This window comes from Panthera tigris, chromosome A2, assembly GCF_018350195.1.
Source record: "Panthera tigris isolate Pti1 chromosome A2, P.tigris_Pti1_mat1.1, whole genome shotgun sequence".
NCBI classification, from domain to species: domain Eukaryota; kingdom Metazoa; phylum Chordata; class Mammalia; order Carnivora; family Felidae; genus Panthera; species Panthera tigris.
Genome location: NC_056661.1, coordinates 8664362 through 8684382, shown reverse-complemented (window position 1 = coordinate 8684382; position 20021 = coordinate 8664362). Strand labels below are relative to the sequence as shown.

The 20021-nt window shown below is 61.5% G+C and overlaps 1 protein-coding gene across 2 annotated transcripts; it reads left to right on the top strand.

Moving 5' to 3' along the window:
• The first annotated feature begins 92 nt into the window (after positions 1-92).
• On the top strand, positions 93-16712 carry ZNF653 (zinc finger protein 653). 2 transcript variants are annotated; one of them, XM_042978237.1, is made up of 9 exons: positions 93-391; positions 6293-6336; positions 8112-8327; positions 12743-13357; positions 13498-13669; positions 13771-13882; positions 14954-15068; positions 15847-15946; positions 16188-16712. In XM_042978237.1, the coding sequence occupies exons 1-9, from the start codon at positions 93-95 to the stop codon at positions 16363-16365; spliced, it is 1851 nt and encodes a 616-aa protein (XP_042834171.1). In that variant the 3' UTR covers positions 16366-16712. The 2 variants fall into 2 exon arrangements, with proteins under 2 accessions (XP_042834171.1, XP_042834172.1); XM_042978238.1 differs by lacking the exon at positions 93-391 and adding an exon at positions 2706-3293 and having other exon boundaries at positions 16188-16689.
• The last annotated feature ends 3309 nt before the right edge of the window (positions 16713-20021 follow it).

Here is a 20021-nt window from a genome sequence, read left to right as displayed (position 1 = left end):
TCCATGAGAAATTTCCCGTCGGCGCGGAAGATGCGCGCCACTTCCGGCCGGGCTCCTAACAACGGGGGAGGTTGGTAACCAGGGAGGGGGGGATGGCGGAGCGGGCGCCGGAGCCCGAGGCGGAGGCGGAGGCTGAGGCGGGCGCAGGCGGGGAGGCGGCGGCCGAGGAGGGCGCGGCGGGCCGCAAGGCGCGGGGTCGGCCGCGGCTCACGGAATCGGACCGAGCCCGGCGGCGGCTCGAGTCCCGGAAGAAGTACGACGTGCGGCGTGTGTACCTGGGCGAGGCGCACGGGCCCTGGGTGGACCTGCGGCGCCGCAGCGGCTGGAGCGACGCCAAGCTCGCAGCCTATCTCATCTCGCTGGAGCGCGGCCAGCGTAGCGGCCGCCACGGGTGAGGGGGCCCGGCCCCAGGGAGGGAGGGAGCGAGCGAGCGAGGGAGGAGACGCCCCCATTCCCCGCCGAGCGTGGTCCCGCCCCCTCTGTCCACGGCCCCGCCCACGGCACCTGTGAGCCCCGCCCAGTGTCCGGGCTGCCGGCCGGGGTCTCCTACCGCCGGTCCTGGGACGCTCCTGGCTCGCGGCCCCGCCTCCCGCCTTTCCGACTGCCCAATCCTGGGATGCGCCCAGCCTCTCGACCCGCCTCCTGACGCTTGGCCCCACCCGTTAGATTTCTGGCTGCCCAATCCTAGTACAGACCCCACCTCCAAGCGTTCTAACTGCCCAGTCCCCGGAGGGGCGGCCCCGCCTCCTGAGCCCTTAATGCCCCTTCTTCCCTGCTGGTCTTTGGCGTCTCGCAAGCCTCGTTCTCTAAAACCCTTAGGTTGTAGTCTGAGACTGTGACTGGACACCCTGGGCCACCCAGCCCTGTCCCGTATAAGGTTCTGGCACTCCATCTGAGACTGTGTGTGGCCTCATTCCCACAACCTTCCACCCCAGACCTGGGAAGACTCCTCACGATCCAGATCTCATTCTCTAAACGTCTTGGCTCCTGGGGAGCACCTTAGCCCATAGAGACTCAGGTGAAGCGGAAGCCCCAAGTTAGCGGCTCAGGTAGAGGGCAGAGGTCTTTGCGGAATCTCCATCTTGAGAAGGAGCGGTGTGGATGGAATTTTTCCCTTCCTGCTTTATAGGTTGGTGTGACGACTAAATGAGTTAAAATACAACAAGAGGCTTAGAACATGGTTGGCACATAGTGAGCACCTCAAGTATGAGTCGTTATAATGATACTTGTTCCCTGTCACAAGCAGTGCCGCGACAGAATCCTTGCTGTGCCCTGGTTTTTGTTTGCATACATTGGCATGTTTCCCTAGGGGAAGATTCTGATGGCCAAGAATCCACCAGATCCTTCTGAATTGCATCCACGCCCTCCCTGGGTGGCAGACCGGTTTATATGCCCAAGAGTGGAGCGGGAAATGCTGGGCATTTCAAAAACTCAAGCTCATGTTGCATTTTTGGAGTTTCTGATTCAGTTAGTCTGAGCGGGGTTGCAGACCTTGTATTTTTTTCTGCAAAGCTTCCAGGGAGACATGTGCAGGTGGAGCTGGGGACCACTGGCCAGAGGGAGCCCTTGAAGGTCCCTAAGCTGAAAGTGCTATTTGCAGTAGCTTGGTTTGTGTAAGGCATGCAGGACTGGGGCCTGGACACAGAGACAGCCCAGGCAGTGCCTGACAAAAACCGGGCCCTGGGACACGTGGGTAGTCGGGAAAATACAATAACCTGAGTGAGGGGTGTCCTGTGGGGAATGGACATGGCCAGAGATAGGGGGCCCGTTATTCTGTCTGCTCACTTATTTGTAACTGCCTTCTACCTGGAAGGATTTCCGTTCAAGACTCTGTAAACATGGACCAGAAGGCAGGAATGAGAACTGGGATGAAAACAGAAAGGAAAAAGAGGGATACAGGGGGGCCAGGATCAGTCCTGTTGGATTGAGGCCGAAGTCACAGGGGACACGACAGAGGGCACTTTTGTGGCATGTTAAGTTAAAAGCCTGACCAGAGTTCAAAAGACATGAAGAAGTGGGAATGGAGAAGAGGCCATGAATTTGCCTCAGAGCTTCCTAGTGACCAGTGGGAAAAGGGAAACAATGGTCAGTCGTGGAGTCGCTGGTGTCATTCGTTTAAGGGATGTTTATTCAGTATCTACTATGTGCCAGACACTTGTAGAGGTGCGGAGGGTGCAGAAATGAACAACACAAAAAAAAATCACTGCCTGATGGAGCTGCCAGTTAAAAATTTTTTTAATGTTTATTTGAGAGAGAGAGAGAGAGAGAGAGAGAGAGAGAGAATGCACGGGGGAGGGGCAGAGGGGGAGACCCAAAATCTGAAGCAGGCTCCAGGCTCTGAGCTGTCAGCACAGAGCCCGACGCGGGGCTCAAACTCAAGAGCCGTGAGCTCATGACCTGAGCCGAAGTCGGACACCTAACCGACTGAGCCACCCAAGGCGCCCCTGGAGCTGCCATTTTAAAGGGCAGAGGGCAGACTTGTCCACTGTGCAAAGCCTTGTCTACTGTACTTACTACATGTTTACTATTATTTATTATTCTAAATTACATTACTATACTATAAATACTAAATTCTATTACTATAATTTGCTAAATTGTGGAGGTTGTGAGACATGGATAGGGGCTATGGAAAAAACAAAAGTGAAATAAGGGAGGGGGGTGTGTGTGCTGGAGATTTAACTAGGGTGTTAGGCTGGGCCACAGTGAGAGGACGGCATTCATGAAGGAGCCAGGGAGACCTATGCAGATATCTGGGGGAAGAATGAGGAAAAAGGATTGGCCAGTGCAAAGGCCCTGAGGCAGGACCCGGCCTGGTGAGTACATGGGGCAGTGAGCAGGCCCATGTGGCTGGAGTGCAACGAGAAGATGAAAAGTAGGGAAAGTGAGGACAGGAAGTTGACAGAGCCTTGTGGACGGCATGGAGAACTCTGGCTTTTCCTCTCAGTAAAGTAGGGGGCCTGATAGGATTTTTTGCTTTTGTTAAGTACAGAATTTTGGACAAAGAGGTCACATACCTGGCTTATATTTTAACAGAGGCACTCCCTAGGGGCTGTGTGGCAGGAGGATTGGGTGAAATGCGAGTTGAAACAAGGTTGGCTGAGAATTGGCTGCCGTCGAAGGTCCCCCGACCTTGGCTGGTGAGGGGCTCGAGGAGGTTCACTCTTCTCTCTAGCTTTGTATGTGTGTGAATTTTTCCTTTTACGTCTTAAACTGTTAACAAGAAAATCAAAAGAATCCCGCTGACCCCTACGTTGAGGCTGTGTTCCTATGTCGAGGCGACTACCTTGGTCCAGGTGAGTCCTGACAGGGCCGGGCCCAGGCGGGGCCATGCAGAGGTGGAGAGAAGTGGTTGGAATTAGGGCCAACAGGGTTTGCCGATAGGTGCGGAGACGCGAGACGCCCCACGTTTGGACCTGAGCACCTGGAAAGTTGCAGGTGCCGTTAACTGAGAAAGGACAGGTCACGGGACCATAGGACGGCTCTCGTGTGAGATGTCTGGGGACCCCTGCACGTAGTGTCAGGGAGGGCTGGTGGTGGTGGTGCGGTCAGGAGAGGGCCGGGTGGGAGATCCGGATTTGGGACCCACAGCGCCGTGATGGCATGGTGACAGAGGTTGCCAAGGGCGAGTGGGGAGACACGCAGGTCTGAGCCCCGCTTTCGCTCTCTGCGCTTCGAGAAGTCAGGGTCACAGGGGAGGAGCAGGGGCCTGGAGGCGCGTGGAGGACCCGGTGGGGCAGCGTCCTGGAGGCCCCTGGAAGGATCCGCAGGCGGCTGGAACGGGGCAGTTTGTGGCTTGGGGGAGAAAACCCTGAACGGAGGGGTTCAAGGGAGATGGGGGAGAAGACAGGAAGACTGCACGCACATAGACGGCTCCCAAGTGGGGGCAGGGGAATGGGCAGAAGTTGGCAGAGAAGGGGCTCAAGATTATTTAAGTCCGAGGGGGGAACTGGTGGTGTGTTTGGACACGGGGGGGATGAGGGGTCAAGTGTGAAAGCAAATGGCAGAGGAGAGCGGAGGAGAGCTACTGGGCACAACTGTCCTCATGCGCAGGTGGCCTGTACAGGGCGTCGTGTAGGCGGTAGAATGCGGAGAAGCGGGCAAAGGGAGGGACGGCAGTTTGGGGGAGAAAGAACATAGTCTGGCCCCATTGAATCCCCACAGCGGCTCTGTGTGAGAGGCACCGCTGTTTTCCCTACTTTGCAGGTGGGGACACTGAGGCTCAGAGGGGACGAGACCCACTCGCGGTCACACAGCTAGTCGACAGCAGAGATGAGACTTGGACTCAGATCTGACTGACACCCGAGCCTGTCCCCACCACTAAGTGGCGTTCCCAGCACCCCAGTCATGGCGAGGCTGTGAGTGCGGGGAGGGGGCCGTGGGCATTTAGACTTGGGTTTGGGTGAGGATCTGGGTGGCCGGCCTGCCCCCTTGGAGAGCAGGGGAGGGGAAGGGAGGGGAGAGTCATGGGAGGGGGTGGAGGCATCTGGGATGGGGCGGGGCGGGGGGTGCAGAGGCTGGGACAAGGGCAAAGCCTGGGGAGCTGTCCTCGGACCAGACGTGGGGTGTGAGGACTGAGAATTGCCATCAGGCTGGACGGGGGTCAGATGGGGCGGGTGGGGAAGCTGACAAGAGACTTTGGACTGGCTGTCAGGACATTTGCGGCGAGAGCAGGGTCTGGGCCATGGCAGGGAGGCTGGCGCTCCAGGGCCAGACGCTGTGATAACGCTGACGGTCACGGTGAGACCGTCGCTATGCTGAGCGGTTACCCAGTGCGAGGGGCTACACCAGGCTCTTCCAGGGCGCGTAACCTCATGCCAGCCCCACGAGGCAGGTACTGTTACGATCCCATGCTACAGATGGGGAAACTGAGGCACGGGGAGGCAAGGTCACGCAGGGTCTCGGGGCCTCCCACTGCAGTGTAGAGAAGGGAGGATGAGGAAGTAGCCCGAGTGCGTGGGCCGACCCAGAAGCGTGGTGTCGGGAAGGCGGGTGAAGGCCCCTAGTGGGTCCAGGAGAGATTCCTCCAAAGCACCCGCCCTCAGCACGTGTAGACCCAGTGCTGGGCCACGGCCAAGCAGCCTGTAGGGGGTCAGGATCCCACCTGGCAGTTCTGGCGGCCTTCCTGGTGTGGGAGGCCTTGGGGCGGGGGGGGGGGGTGGGTTTGGGCCCGGCCTTGCCCAGGGCTCCCTGACGCCTTGGTCACTGGGGCACACAGTTAGGGTGCTGGGCCCCAGCCAAAGTGGGGAAGGCCCCAGAGGCGGGTGGGCGTGATGGCCAGGGCGTCTGGACCTGAGCTGGCTCCCCGGGGCGGGACCGATAGAGGGGGCAGCACCTTGGGCTGGGGCCTACATACAGCAGGCAGTGAGGGTCGGGGGCAGGGTCCCTAGCAGTACCAGCCCTCCTGGCTGGGACTGGCAGTCTCCCCAGGGCGCTCAGCCTGCCTGGGGTTGGTGGGGAGGGGCGGGCAGGATCTGCAGGGCCCCGGATGGGGCAGTGCAGGTTCTGAGGCCGACTCCGCAAATGTTCTATTGCCGTGTGACAAACGACCACAGACTTAGTGGCTTAAAATCACAAATGATGTCACATTTCTGTGGGTCAGGAGCCCAGCGTGTTTTAGCTGGATCCTCTGCTCAGGGTCTCACAAGGCCCAAATCAGGGTTTCAGCCAGCTGCGTCTTCATCTAGAGGCTCAACTAAGGAAAGAGCTGCTTGCAGACACCCTCAGAGCGTTGGCTGACTTAATTTCCTCCTGGGTTGTCAGCCGAGATCCCCATCGTCTTGCTGGCTGTTGACCGGGACTGCTCTCAGCTCCCAGAGGCTGTTCTCAGGTCCTGGCCCCTCCTGGACCTCCCATATTCTCGGCCTACAGTCTCTGACTGCAGCGGGGCCCGTTGAAAGGGTCCCCTGATTAGGTCAGGCCCACCTGGGAAAGCTTCCTCCTGATTCATTCCAAGTCACCTCGCCCCAGGGGGTGGTATCCCATCATATACTCAGGCCGCCCGCTCATGGGCAGAGGATTATGCAGGGCGTGTGCCCCCGGGCATGGGAGTCGTGGGGCCAGCTGAGAATTCCGCGTGCCACGCTTTCTGTACCCCTTTTCTGACTTCTCCGCTCCCCGGCCAGGGCCCCCTGGGCAGGCAGCCTCACTCCTCTGAGCCTCATTCTCCCACGTGGTGAAATGCATGGTGATGCTAGACCACCTTTAAGGGCCGGTGTCCATGGAGGAGAGAGTGGAGACCCCTGGGAAATAGAACAGGCCCTGTGCTTACTCCCCCTGCCTCTCTCTCTTACAGGAAGCCTTGGGAACAGGTCCCCAGAAAGCCAAAGCGGAAGAAAAGTAAGTGGGGCTTCAGCCGGGGCGGGGGGGGGGGGGTGGGATGGGTGTTGGGAGTAAGAGGCTTTGTTGTGCGTTCCCTCACTCATGCTCAGGCACCACGGGCCAGGGGCTGTGCGGGACAGGACAGACCCAGCCGTGCCCCCACATAGCCCATGGTCTCATGGGAAGGCAGGGGACAGGCCCAGTGGGGCCACGGCAGGGAGGTAGGGGCACTGCGGGCCCAGGGACACAGCCAGGCCTGCGGAGGGGGGAGGGGTAGGGGCAGGAAAGGTCCCAGAGGGGACTGGAACGTGTGCTGTGCCCAGTGGGGGTGCCTCCACCATCCCCAGCTCCCACACAAAAGGCTAAGTCACCACTGGAAAGCGGTTAGAGTTGTCAGAGGCATGGGCCAAGCTAAGTGTGTGACCTCCATATCCCAAAGTGTGGGAAGGGAGATGACTGGAGAGGCTGCTGCTGGTGGTGTCCCTATTGTCCCCGTGGTCGTCACTGGGTGGGAGGCCCCAGGCAACCCCCCTAGGCCCAAGGACCCTTCTGGGCCGCCTCCTCCTGTCCCAGCTTAGAAGACGGGGAGGACACTTTCCTCCCCATCGGCTGCAGGACCGGCATCATTACACATATCACAGGTACCATTTCTTGGGCATTCAAAGTGTGTCCAGCCCTGTTCTGTGCCCTGCCGACGTCTTCACTCCCTCCTCTCTGGCAGCCCTCGAGAAATGGGGACCATTATTCTCCCTGACCCAGAAAGGGCAGGTGAGGGTCAGAGAAGCCAAGTCACTTGCCTGGAGCCACCTAGCTATGATGTGGCAGTCAGGATTTGAATCGCACGGTCTAGCTCCCACCGGGCCCACCTCCTTGAAGCATTTACTCATCCAGCAAACATTTGCTGAGCATCTACTATGTACCAGGCCCTATGTAGGCATTGGGGATACAGGAGGAACAACACAGATAGCGTCCCTGCCCTTGGGGAGCTGACATTCTATTAGGGAAGACAGAAACACGGAAACAGATAACCACGGATGGTATCTAGGTGCCACCTGGAGAGAAAGGGCAGCAAGTCAGGTCAGCTGGAAGGACAGTGGGGAAGGGGTGGCAGACCGAGGGAAAGACCTGAGAGGGGAAGGGCAAGGCGGTTATCTGGAAGAAGACACAGTCTGTGCAAAGGCCCTGAGGCAGGACCGTACCCTGCTCATTTCAGGAACAGGGAGGAGGCCATGAGGCTGGAATAAAGTGATCAAGGGGAAGGACGGGAGGCGATGGGGCAGAACATTCGGGGCCTGGCGGGTCGGGGGAGGACTTTGGCTTTTACCCCCAGCCAGGGGGAGCCCTGGTGGGTTCTGGGCAGAGGAGGGGCATGGCCTGACTCCAAGTGCTTGCAGCAGGGGCCTTCTGTCCGCCGCGGGCGAAGGAGACAGATGTGGGAGCAGGGAGACCAGGGCAGAGGGGCTCTGCTGGGCCAGGCCAAAGACGCTGATGAGGACGATTCTGTTAACAACAGGCAGCTAATAATTACTGCGCACCTACTACGTGCCAGGCTCCATCGTTTATGTGATTTCGCTTATTCAGTGAGGACAGCCTGGCCCGCCTCTGTTATCAGCAGAGTGTGTGGCACCTCCCGGAGCCCGTTTCTCCATCTGTGAACCGGGGACGGGCCCGGACAGGGCTCGGGAAGGTGTCTCAGCCCCGCCCCCACCGGGTGCCGTAAGGCCAGGGTGTTCCGAGGCCCTCGGAGGGACAAGCGCCACCCCTGACCCCGGGGCCCTGCCACGCGTGCGCAGGGAGGCGACGCAACGTGAACTGCCTGAAGAACGTGGTGATCTGGTACGAGGACCACAAGCACCGCTGCCCGTACGAGCCGCACCTGGCCGAGCTGGACCCCACCTTCGGCCTGTACACCACAGCCGTGTGGCAGTGCGAGGCCGGCCACCGCTACTTCCAAGACCTGCACTCGCCCCTGAAGCCACTCAGTGATTCAGACGCCGACAGCGACAAAGGTGGGTCTGGGGCCGGGGGGGCGGGGGGGGGCGCCCGCCGGCCTCCAGGGTGTGAGGGCTCCACGGCTCCTTATGGGGGGGTCACCCCGGACCCCCGGCCCTCTCGTGGGTCTTGTCAGCCTCAGGCCAGCACTAGAAGCCTCACAGTGACGAGAAAGGCACGGGCGCCGGCTTCAGGGACGGAGCCCGGCCCCGGCAGGCTGGTCTGCACTCTTCCTGTCCTTCTGGAGCAGGGAGGCGGCCCCCGTCTTCCAGGGGACACCTGCGAGGGCTTGGCCCACCTGTGCCCAAGGCCGGTGGCAGGCAGGGCCCGGCTGGGGTGCGGGACACCTGGCTCAGCGGCTGGAGGGAGGGGTGGGTGCCGGGCCTCAGGCCTGGGTGCTCGCCTGGCCTCTCCCTCCTCCTCTGTTGTCTGTGGCCCTTTCTCTTTCGGTCCTGGGCGGTCTCTCCCAGCCTCCTCTTCTTGCCGCCTGTCTGCCCGGTTCTCCTCCTCCCTCCCCATTCTCGCCTCTTGAGCTCTCTCTTGTTCCCCCTCCCTCTGTTGCCCATCTTTTCTGTTTCATCCGCTCCCTTCTGTTTCCTGCCTTTTCCCTGCCCCCCCGTCTCTCCCTGTCTCCCCGACTCCCTTCCCCCCCCATCTGTTTCTCCCCCCACTGCCCTGCGCGTCTCTCACCGTCCCTGACCCTCTCTTGCCATGCTCTGTGGGTCACACGTCCTGAGCTGACAGTGGGAGTGGGAGGGACTCAGTTACGAAGGCCCAGTTGGCCCTGGTGGGTGGTGAGGAGCTGCCCGCCTGCCTTGAGCTCGGCTTCAGCCTCGGGCTCAGGAGCACAGGGCTCACCGCCAGGCGCCCTGCCAGGGTGGAGGGTGAGGTCAGTCACCGGGGCTGAGCCCGTGCTGGCAGGAATCTCGGAGCAGGTGGCATCCCAGCTGGCCGAGGGGAAGCCGTGGGCGAGAGGCGTTCCGGGTGGGCACCCTGGCCAACGGCTGTCCCGTGTGCGTCCGCCAGACCCCACCACGCGGCCGGCCCCTCGGCCATCGTCTGCCCACTCCGGGTCCCGCCCCCGACCACGCTCAGTCCTCCCTACGGCTCTTCGTTAGCCCCTCTTGGCAGTTGAGGACAACAAGGCCCTGGGACTAATGGGACTGACCTCCCTGGTGATGGGTCCGCCGGGACGGGGATGGCACCCAGAGGAGCCCCGTTGCGCCCCCACCCAACTCGGACACCGGTGGCTGGTGGATCTGGCTCTCAGGAATGAGTGCGGGGATCCTTGGCCGGGTCTGCCATGGCTGCGGGGGAGGGGGGCGCTGTGAAGGGAGGGGGGCTGTGTCCCTGTCCCAGCCCTGTTCCCTCAGCAGCAACCCTTATCAGCTCCCTGCCTGGGGTGGCCCTGCCGCTTCTCAGTAAGAGGACCTCCTGCAGGACTTGGAGAAGCCAGGGGGTGCACGGCCCCTTCTGTGACCAAGGTCATGGTCAAGTGGGGAGAGGTCCAGTCTGGCCTTCACAGCTGGACACTGCGGGTGGGGATCCAGGCACACACCCTGGCCGAGCCCCCAACTTACTAGGTGACTGCCCCTTGCTTTAGGGTGGGGCCAGGGAGCTCAGCTCACCCTGTAGATTACAGGGTGTTACAAGGAGGGGCCAATCCCCCTACCCCACCCCTGCTATCCCAGGGCCGTGAGTCAGGGATGGGGCGTTATGATAAGAATGATAATAGAAACATTGATAGGGTGCTTACTCTGAGCCTGGTACTGTCCTAGGCCCTTTACATATATTTACTCACTAAATACCCCAAACAGCCCCTGGAGTAGGTGCTGAGTTATCCCCAGGCCCACACAGGTTCCATAAGGCCCCCACATCCACACAGCTGGAGGGGTGGGCGCCAAGATCCCACCCCCGAAGTCTGGCTCCAGAGCCTGCGTGCTGCATCTGACCCCCTGGGAGTGTAGGACACGTGGTCCCCGGACAGTGTGCCCGACTCTGCGGGAGTGTGGAACTTCAGGGTCAGCTATTGACTTTTTCTTTCTCTCGCTCTCTTTTTTTTTTTTTTTTTTTTTTTTTTTTTTTTAAGTCTACTTATTTTGAGAGAGACAGAGACAGCATGAGTTGGGGAGGGGCAGTGAGAGAGGGAAATCGAGAGAATCCCAAGCGGGCTCCGTGCTGCCAGCACAGAGCCTGATGTGGGACTCGAACTCTCGAAGCCGTGACCCGTGACTCTCAAACTCGACCCATGAAGCCGTGAGATCATGACCTGAGCCGAAACCAAGAGTTGGACGCTTAACCGACTGAGCCACCCAGATGTCCCAACAATTGGCTTTTTCTGTCCCCAGTCCCCCTGTGTGTGGGCTTTAGCACGAAATACCTGGGTGAGATGTTGGTCGCCTTGGCCTTCATCACGGTGTCGGTTTGAGATTCATTCATTTCTACAAATATGTGCTCATGTGTGCTAGGCGGCCTTCTGGGCACTGGGGCCTGTGCACAGGGACCCCAGAGGTTATGGAGCTTACGATCTAGAGGGGAAGCAGACAGTAAACAAGATAGACAATTAAAATCTAGAGTACAGTGGAGGTTCCTGGGTGGCTCAGTTGGTTAAGCATCCGACTTCGGCTCAGGTCTTGATCTCACGGCTTGTGGGTTTGAGCCCCACATTGGACTCTGTGCTGACAGCTCGGAGCCTGGAGCCTGCAGCCTGCTGCCGATTCTGTGTCTCCCTCTCTCTCTCTGCTTCTCTCCCGTTTGCACTGTCTCTTTGTCTCTCAAAAATAAATAGATGTTAAAAAAATTTTTTTAATTAAAAAAAATCTGGAGTATGGTAGAAGGTGATATTTGGGGGAAAAGTAAAGGAGAGAAAAAAGTGCTGTTTAAGACAAGGTGGTCAGAGGCCTTCCTGAATAAATACCATTTTCTTAAAGGGTCTGATGGAGGTGGGGGAGAGGGAGCCCACACAGGTGTCTGAGAGAAGAGTGTTCAGGCAGAGCAAAGAGCAAATGCAAAGGCCCTGAGGCAGGAGACTGCCTAGGGTCCCTAAATACATGACCTACACTGGGGGGCAGCAGAGGAGGCGGCGGGATGGAAGAGCCCCCAGCCCCCACAGGAGGTCCGGGCGGCAGCTGTCCATATGGAGGCATCGGGGTACGGGTGGCGGCAGTATGACAAAAATAGGTATTTGGTCTTTGTCCCCGGTTCCTGGCACAGAACTCCTACAGCCTTTGGAATTGTGTGAGTGATGGGAATATTTTTCATTGTTTGTGAAGAGCCCCTTGCATAAGGAGCCCCTTTGGATCACACCCGAGTCTATGCTAATGAGGTGACTCAGGCAGGGTTCCCTAGAGAGCTTCGGGATGGGAACTGGTCACCAGAAAGACCAAACACATGATTAGAGGGGGGACTCTCAGCCCCACCTCTGACTCCCAGGCAGCAGACTGGGGCTGGAGACTGGGTTACAAAAACTCTTAAGTAACAAGATCCAGAGAGCTTGCAGGTTGGTAAACACCTTGAGGTTCTAGGAGGGTGGCGGGTCCAGAGAGAGCATGATAGCTCCCACCCCAGCAGCCCCTGCACCTCACCCTACGCTTCTCTTCCATCTGACTATTTGCTGTGTTGCATCTTTTATGATAAAAGTGTAGTCATCACTTGGGGCGCTTGGGCGGCTCGGTCGGTTAAGCGTCCGACTCTTGATTTCGGCCCAGGTCATGATCTCATGGTAGTGAGATGGAGCCCCGCATCGGGTTCTGCACTGAGCATGAAGGAAGATTCTCTCTCTCCCTCGCCCTCTGCCCCTCCCCCGCTCAAGCACACACTCTCTTTCTCAAAAAAAAAAAAAAGAAAAAAAAAAACCCAAAACCAAAAAACTGTAGTCAGTAAGTAAAACACTTGCCTGAGTTCTATGAATTGTTCTAGCAAATTATCGAACCCGAAGAGGCTGTCGTAGAAACCCACAATTTATGGCCAGAATTACAATGGCCTTCGGCCTGCAGCCGGCGTCTGCAGTGGGGGCGAGCAGTCTTGTGGGACCTGAGCCCTTAGCCTGTGGGATCCGACACTCTCTCCAGGTAGATAAGCGTCAGAACTCAAAACGAGTTGGTGTCAAGATGAGGGCAGTTTAACACCATCAGGCTGGCTGAAACCCTGGGGTGAGCGAAGCTCGGAACCTCCCAGGCCTGCGGGAGCTGAAGAGTCTGGGCAGGAACCCCCAGGGAGGGGCCAGGAAGCCAGAAGTCGGGTCTGGAGGCCGAGGGAGGGGAGTGTCTCTGAGGAGCAGAGGTGGGGGGGCGGGGGGGAGGGGACTGAGAAGTGACCGATGTTTGTGGCACTGAGGGGGTGACCGTGCCCAGCCCGTAGTAAGCACTCAGCATACGCCTCTGCTGCTGCCACTGTTGCTACCGTAACTGTCTCCTTTCCTCTGTCGCCACAGTGGGCAATGGCCTGGCGGCCAGCAGCTCCGACCCTTCTAGTTCCGGCTCCGGTTCTGACTCTGAGGAGCCCCCCGAGGGCCCGCCGGCCAAGGGAGCGGCCGTGGCGGCGGCGGCGGTGACCCCCTCCAGCCCGGCGGGCAGCAGCGGGCTCATCACTCAGGAGGGCGTGCACATCCCCTTCGACGTCCACCACGTGGAGAGCCTGGCGGAGCAGGGCACCCCACTGTGCCCCAACCCGGCGGGCGGTGGGCCCGAAGCCCTGGAGACGGTGGTGTGTGTGCCGGTGCCCGTGCAAGTGGGCCCGGGCCCCGGCACCCTCTTCGAGAACGTGCCCCAGGAGGCGCTGGGCGAGGTGGTGGCCAGCTGTCCCGTGCCAGGCATGGTGCCCGGCTCGCAGGTGATCATCATCGCAGGCCCCGGCTACGACGCCCTCACGGCCGAGGGCATCCACCTCAACGTGGCCGCAGGCAGCGGTGCCCCCGGCGGGGGCCTGGGGGACGAAGTGCCCTGTGCCGTGATGGAGGGCGTAGCAGCCTACACCCAGACGGAGCCCGAGGGCAGCCAGCCCAGCACCATGGACCCTGCCGCCATGGCAGGCATCGAGACCAAGAAAGGTCTGGGGGCCGCGCCGGTCCAGGGGGGCTGCCGCGGCCTCTGGGAGGTGGGGGGAGTGGGGAGGAGTGGCCCCGGAGCCCACTCCTCCGCCACGCGGGCCCTCCACGGACACCCGCCCTGTGTCCACCTCCCCCCGTAGAGAAGGAGGACCTGTATGTGCTCAAGAAGGAGGAGAAGGAGGAGCCCGTGGCCCCAGAGCTGGCGGCGGCAGCGCCTGAGAGCGCAGAGCCCGAAGCCGAGGCAGACGGGGAGGAGCTGGACGGCAGTGACATGTCGGCCATCATCTATGAGATCCCCAAGGAGCCCGAGAAGTGGGTGCCCGGGCAGCTGGGGGCTGGGACGAGGAGCAGCCGACGGGCCCACAGCCCGCCTGGCGTGGGAGCCCTGATGCCATGGGCCCCTTCCCCTCCAGGAGGCGGCGGAGCAAGCGCTCTCGGGTGATAGACGCCGACGGCCTGCTAGAGATGTTCCACTGCCCCTACGAGGGCTGCAGCCAGGTCTACGTGGCCCTCAGCAGTTTCCAGGTGAGGCCGCCACCCGAGCTGGCCGAGCGGGGCCCGCTTCTGTTTCCCGCCGCCTGTGTGCTGGCGTCCGGGCAGTGTGGCTCGTGGAGGGCGCCGCTTGGCCCCGCCAGGTGCCACTGGCCTGCCTCCCGCGCGGCTGTCTCTCAGCAGCTTCCCACCGACCCTGCCTCAGCCACAGGGCACCAGGCGTCACCTCGCTGCCTTCCCCTCCTGCTCTCCAGTGACTTGTCCTGCCTTCTCAACCAGCCTCTCAACTCCTCCTGCCTTTACCCAGGCCACCTTCTCGGCTCAGGATGCCCCTCCCCCAGGAAGCCCTCCCTAGTCCCCCAGGGCGGGTGGGGCCTTTGAGCCCCCGGAGGAGCGCACCACCAGGACACGCCTGTAGTTTGTCCTCTGGAGCCTGGACGGGACGCCCCAAGGGCAGAGCCAGGGTCTCGTCACGTTCCCACTGGTGGCAGGAGGCGGCGCCTTTGCATTTGCCGAGTTTCGTTTTCATTAAGCATGTATTGAGCACCCACCAGGTGCCAGGCCCGGTGGTGCCGGGCACTTGGAGCTGCAGGGGTGCTGCAGGGGTGAGTTAAAGAATAAAAGAACAAAGGAATGAATGACTCGGGGTGGGGGGCGGGGAGAGCGAGGTGCCTGCTCCAGGCCGTGGAGACCGCATAGCTCCATGGCAAAGCCTCCTGTGGGAGCTCACCCTGGAATCCAGTCCAGCCCTTCCCCTGCCCACCTGTGAGACACACGCCAAACTGGAAGCCTCTGGAGCCTCACCCCCCATCCACAAAGTGGGCAAAGGGCGGGGCCCCAGCACGTGGCTATGACAAGGCTGACTGATGCCCCAGCCCAGGCCCTGGCTGCAGCAGGTGCACAGTGAAGTGGCAGTAGATTCCAGTTGTGCCCCGGGGTCCCTGCTCAGAGCTGGGAGTCCCTCCCAAGGGCAGGGGCACCCATCTTCCTCCAGGGGGGCTGGCCCTAGCCTGCCTCCCAGCTCCCCTTCTCTGTCCCCACCCTGGGGAGCCCTGGAGTTGGCCCCTGGCACCCACAGCCCCGCTCCACCCCTCTTGCCTGCAGAACCATGTCAATCTTGTGCATCGGAAAGGGAAGACCAAAGTGTGTCCACACCCTGGCTGCGGCAAGAAGTTCTATTTATCCAACCACCTGCGGAGGCACATGATCATCCATTCAGGTCAGGCCCGGGGTGGGGCTGGCAGCGCGGGGCACGTGGTCCTGGGCCTCAGGTTTAGGGTGGGGTCAGGAGTCCCCAGGCACAGGACTGCCACCCACGGTGTGGGCTGCGGACTCAGTGGGGAGCTGTGTTGCCTCTGTCCACAGCCTCTGTCCAGTGGGAGGGCATGGCTTCAGATTGTTCGAGCGGCAGGAACTTTTTTTTTTTTTTAATTTTTTTTTTAACGTTTTATTTATTTTTGAGACAGGGTGAGACAGAGCATGAACAGGGGAGGGTCAGAGAGAGGGAGACACAGAATCTGAAACAGGCTCGAGGCTCTGAGCTGTCAGCACAGAGCCCGACGCGGGGCTTGAACTCACCGACCGCGAGATCATGACCTGAGCCGAAGTCGGCCGCTTAACCCACTGAGCCACCCAGGCGCCCCGAGCCGCAGGAACTTTGGATTTGTATGTGAAGTCGCCCCAAAGTTCAAATATTGGGGTCAAGTTCAGACCCGCTTAGGCTTGGCAGTTTGCACTCGGTGCCTCCCAGGGAGTCGAGTTCACATTCCAGCTCTGCCCGTGGCCTTACCCCGCACATTCTAAGCATCACCTTGGGCTGAAAGCTGCCCTCCGTATTAGCCGCCCTCGTTTCTATAGTCAAGCGTTGGCTCCCAGAAGCCGTGGGGTTTGGCTCGCTCGCGCCCCTACGTCCGGGAGACCACTCTCTACCCGGTTTGGGCGGCGCCCTGCAGCCCCCGCCCCCAACGGCGGCGCGCTCAGCCCCGCCTCTCCCCCAGGTGTCCGTGAGTTCACCTGCGAAACCTGCGGCAAGTCCTTCAAGAGGAAGAACCACCTGGAGGTGCACCGGCGCACCCACACCGGGGAGACGCCCCTGCAGTGAGTGACGGGCTTCCCGCGAGGGCGCTGGGAGGGAGGGGGTCTGGGCCCGGGCCGGCAGAGGGCGGGTCCACCCCTCGGGTTGCCTTGCCCAGTTCCACGTGCGCTCGCATCCCCATCCCGGACGGCGCCTCCCCTTCCTGGGGCCGGCTCGGTCCTCGTCACTTGGGGCCCGCCTCCAAAGGCGGCTCCGCCCCATCTGACCCCGACCCGGCGTCGCTCGCCCCGGCCCCCCCGGCAGGTGCGAGATCTGCGGCTACCAGTGCCGGCAGCGCGCGTCGCTCAACTGGCACATGAAGAAGCACACGGCCGAGGTGCAGTACAACTTCACGTGCGAGCGCTGCGGGAAGCGCTTCGAGAAGCTGGACAGCGTCAAGTTCCACACGCTCAAAAGCCACCCGGACCACAAGCCAGCCTGACCCATCCAACCACTGACCGCCCCTATTTATTCGTCCACTCGGACACCACGCCTGGGCTTGCTGGGGCCCAGACAGCCGCGGGGGCCTCCCGGACCGCGGGCCGGAAGGAGGCGCCCCTGCTCTGCCCTGGGGCTGGGCCCCCCACAACCCCGCCCTATCTCTGGAGGTGGCGCCTGGGGTTGCACTGCCAGAACTGTGTCAAGAGAGCAGAGCGAGATTAAAGAGCGAGAAAGGAGATGCCCTTCCCCTAGGCCTGGATGATTTGGGGAGCTGGGCCCCTCTGTCTCCAACCTGGTCCCTTCCTGAGCGAGGCTAAGGCAGGCGGTGATGCCCCTTTCCTGACAGCCTCTGCACTGCCTCGGCTATCTGGGCCTGGAAACCCCGAACACTCCGTCTCACGGGGTCAGAGGGTGGGAGGTTGGGAAACGGGAGGCCACCGGACATCTCCTGGGACTCAGGATCTTGATGCCCATTCCTAATCCCTCATGGAATACTAATTCCCCACCCTCAGAGAGCTCAGGGACCGGTTGGGGAGATGTTCGGTAAACACCTATGTAAGACATCTACAGCTGTTGACAAGTGCCGTGCAGGAGATAGGGTGATATGTTAGTTTCTGGAGGCGCTGTTTAAGTCGGTGGTCAGAGAGGACCTCCCTGAGATGGTGGCATTTGAGCATAGTCCAGAATGACAAAGAGGTTCCATCCCTGAAGAGAGCTGGAGGAGGCAAATCCCAGGCCGAAGGAACAGCCAGTGCCAAAGCCCCGAGGTAGAACGGCTCGGCGTGTTCCTGGAACAGGAAGCCTCGTTGGGGAGGGGAGCTGGCAGCGGCGGGGAGGCTGCCCTGGCCCCATTTCCCGGAGGAGGATGCCTGAGGTCGCCGCCTCCTCCTGCTGGCTGCCAGCAAGAGGCGGGAGCGATACCAGGCCGGCGGCCGCCAGGTGGCGCGCAAGCTGCGTGGGCCCTGGTGGCCGCAGCCACGTGACCCCGGGGACCGCAGCCGCGAGCCAAAGCACGTGCCCGAGGGAGCCCTGTGGCGCCACGCGCAGATTGGCCCCTTCGGCGCCTCACCAGCTCGTGGGGGCGGGGCCGCAGCTAGGCTTCATTTTACACTTTGGATCGGGGTTTATTCTAACCAGGGACAGAGGTATCGGCGAGGATGAGCAAGTCCGGCCGTTGGGGCCACCCACGCGAGCTCCCCAAGTCCCCCAGGGCCCAGTCCCCTTCGCTGCAGCCAGAGCCAGCAGTTTCCATGGAAACCGCAACCGGGTCTTTGCGCCCGGGAGTAGCTCCGCTCACGGCACAGGCACAATTTGCAATCCGACAGGAGCCGGGAGGGACACCAGGCGGGGAACCAGCCACCGCTCGGGGTCCCTAGGTTCGACAGCCAGGTCGCCCCGGCAAACTCAAGAGGGGCCACCCGGGGACCTGCAATGCCACCGCCCAGATTGCGCGGGCCGCGATGATTGGCCTGTTCTCTCCATCAGCGTGGCAGTGCTCTCTGCTGCGCGCTCTCTCATTGGTTCAATCTCGAGGGCATCCTCCTGCAATTGGTTCTCTCGAGGGCAGGCCTTGATTGGCCAAATTAGGCTCTCTCGCTGAGTTTGATGGCATTCTCCGACAGTCTGGAACCTAAAAGGGCGTGCAGGGACGAGGTTAGGGTGGAGGCTGCGACTCTCGGATTAGGGGTCTCTTGCTACCCAGCCCACGGCGCTCTCCGAGAGAACGTCGGGCCGCTGTCTGTGGTGCTGAAGTCTCAGTCGAAGGCGACCCTGCCTTAGTGAGGACTCTTCCTCCCGCCTGATAGCCGTCCCAACGTAAATGTGCCCTTGAGCCCGCTCACCAAAAGAGGCTGCACCAACTTCTGTCGCCTGAGAGAGAAGCCAGGTTCCCCCTAGCTGAAAGAAAGCGTGACTCCACAGGCAGACCAATCACGAGCCCGAAAAGCCAGGACATTTACACAACAGCTCTGCCCACCCAAAATTTATGGGGTCTCAGAAGGCCCGGTGGTTTTCCGGAAACACAGGGCGCCAATGGGTTTTGCCTGAAATCCTAAGCCCCAAACTTTTTCACCCGCTTTGGAGAAGTACCGAGTGCCCTTGCGCTGTGGAGTGCCAGTCCCCACCTTTCGAACCCACCTTTTGAACCTATCCCATTCAAAAGCCTCAGGGTCACAGTTCCTTCTGTAGGCAGACGAGAGCCCCTGCCACCCCCATCCTTCTCCACTGGTCTTGGGAGGCTACACCCGATGCCTCCAAAATCTGCGGACCTGGGCCTCTGCTCATAGAAATCTTGGTTCCTCGTCCCTTTCCAGTCTTCTTGATGGACAGCAACTCCGGAAGTTCGTACAATCGGTCCACGGATCTCCCTCTTTGCTCCAACAGCTCAGTTCGTTGGACAGAGGAGGGGAGCCTTCCCTGTCTTGCGGGCAGAAAGCCCGCCCAAGAAGGGGCGGAAATGCAGGAAGCAGGGTCCACGGGGGCAGAGGGGCCCGAAAATGGCAACCAGAGCCCCCAGGGAGTGCTTTCTGGGGGTGCGGAGTCTTAGCCAGCTCGCGCTCTCTTCCACCTGCCGCGCCGTCGGGCGCCGCGAGGAGGCGGGGCTCAGCTACCGCAGCCAATAAGCGACGCCGGCTCTGGCAGCTGCTCCTATAAAGGGCTGGGGGCGGCGGCGGCGCGGCCCAGAGCGCGGAGCGCGCAGCGCGGGCTGGAGGGTGGGAGGGAGGGCGGGCGAGGGGAGAGGACTGAGCATCCAGGACCGGACAGGCCGGGCCGGGGGGCGGCGGCGAAAGGCAGAGCGCCGCGATCTCTGTCAGGAAGCGCAACCTCCCCGGGCCCCGCGGGGCCGCGCAGGGGGCGTTCTCAATCCCGCGCCCGCTCCCTCTTTCCATCCCCTGCCGCCCGCAGGCCACCCCGGGGCCCGGCTATCCGCGCGCGCGTCCTCGGGCTCGGGCCCGTCCCCGGCCCTCGAGGGAGCCGCCGCCTTCATCGACACCTCTGCAGCGGCCGCGCCAAAGGCCGCCCGGGCGGGACCCCGGAGTGAGCATCGAGCGCCCCCCAAGGAGTGCACGACCCCCGGAGCCGCCCTCAACACGGACCGCGCCCGCCGGGCACACAAGAATGGTCACTGTAGGTATTCCCTTGTCGCTGAGAGAGAACCTGGGTGGGGAGGGGTTAGGCACAGCCTCCGCGGAGATGGCGGGTGGGGGGGGGGGGTAGGACCAGGCCTAGCTAGGCCCCGGTGGGGGGGTAGGACCGAGCCTCGGGGCCTGAGAGTGGGCAGGACCGCACCCAGAGTGCTGGGGGCGCATAGAGTCTGGTCTGAGAGGCCTTAGGAAGCCGAACTCTGATTTGGGGAGGCGTCCTACGGCGTCCTGGGGGCGGGATTGCCCCCCTCCAGCAAGCCTGATGGGGGAGGGGCCGCAGCAGCGGAGGATGCCTTCTCCATCCAGGCCCGGACCCCGCAGGCCGCCCAGGCAAACGCAGGGCTCCTATCACTGGTGCTGGGCCAGGACAAGGCGGCAAGCCGTTCCCGAGAGCCCCGGGGAATCGGGTGGCGTCGGATCGCGCGCCCCGGGCCGCGGCCGCGCCCGGGGAGCCGGGCGTCTCGTCCTCGAGCCCGTCGACCTTGCGGCAAGCGGGGAGGGGAGAGGAGGGGGC

Bases quoted from the DNA above. Each gene is read 5' to 3' on its own strand.
- ZNF653 (XM_042978237.1), top strand. From the start codon at position 93: ATGGCGGAGCGGGCGCCGGAGCCCGAGGCGGAGGCGGAGGCTGAGGCG. The intron at 6,337-8,111 runs GTAAGTGGGGCT...ACGCGTGCGCAG, and splicing joins AAAGCCAAAGCGGAAGAAAA to GGAGGCGACGCAACGTGAAC. The intron at 15,069-15,846 runs GTCAGGCCCGGG...CCTCTCCCCCAG, and splicing joins GCACATGATCATCCATTCAG to GTGTCCGTGAGTTCACCTGC.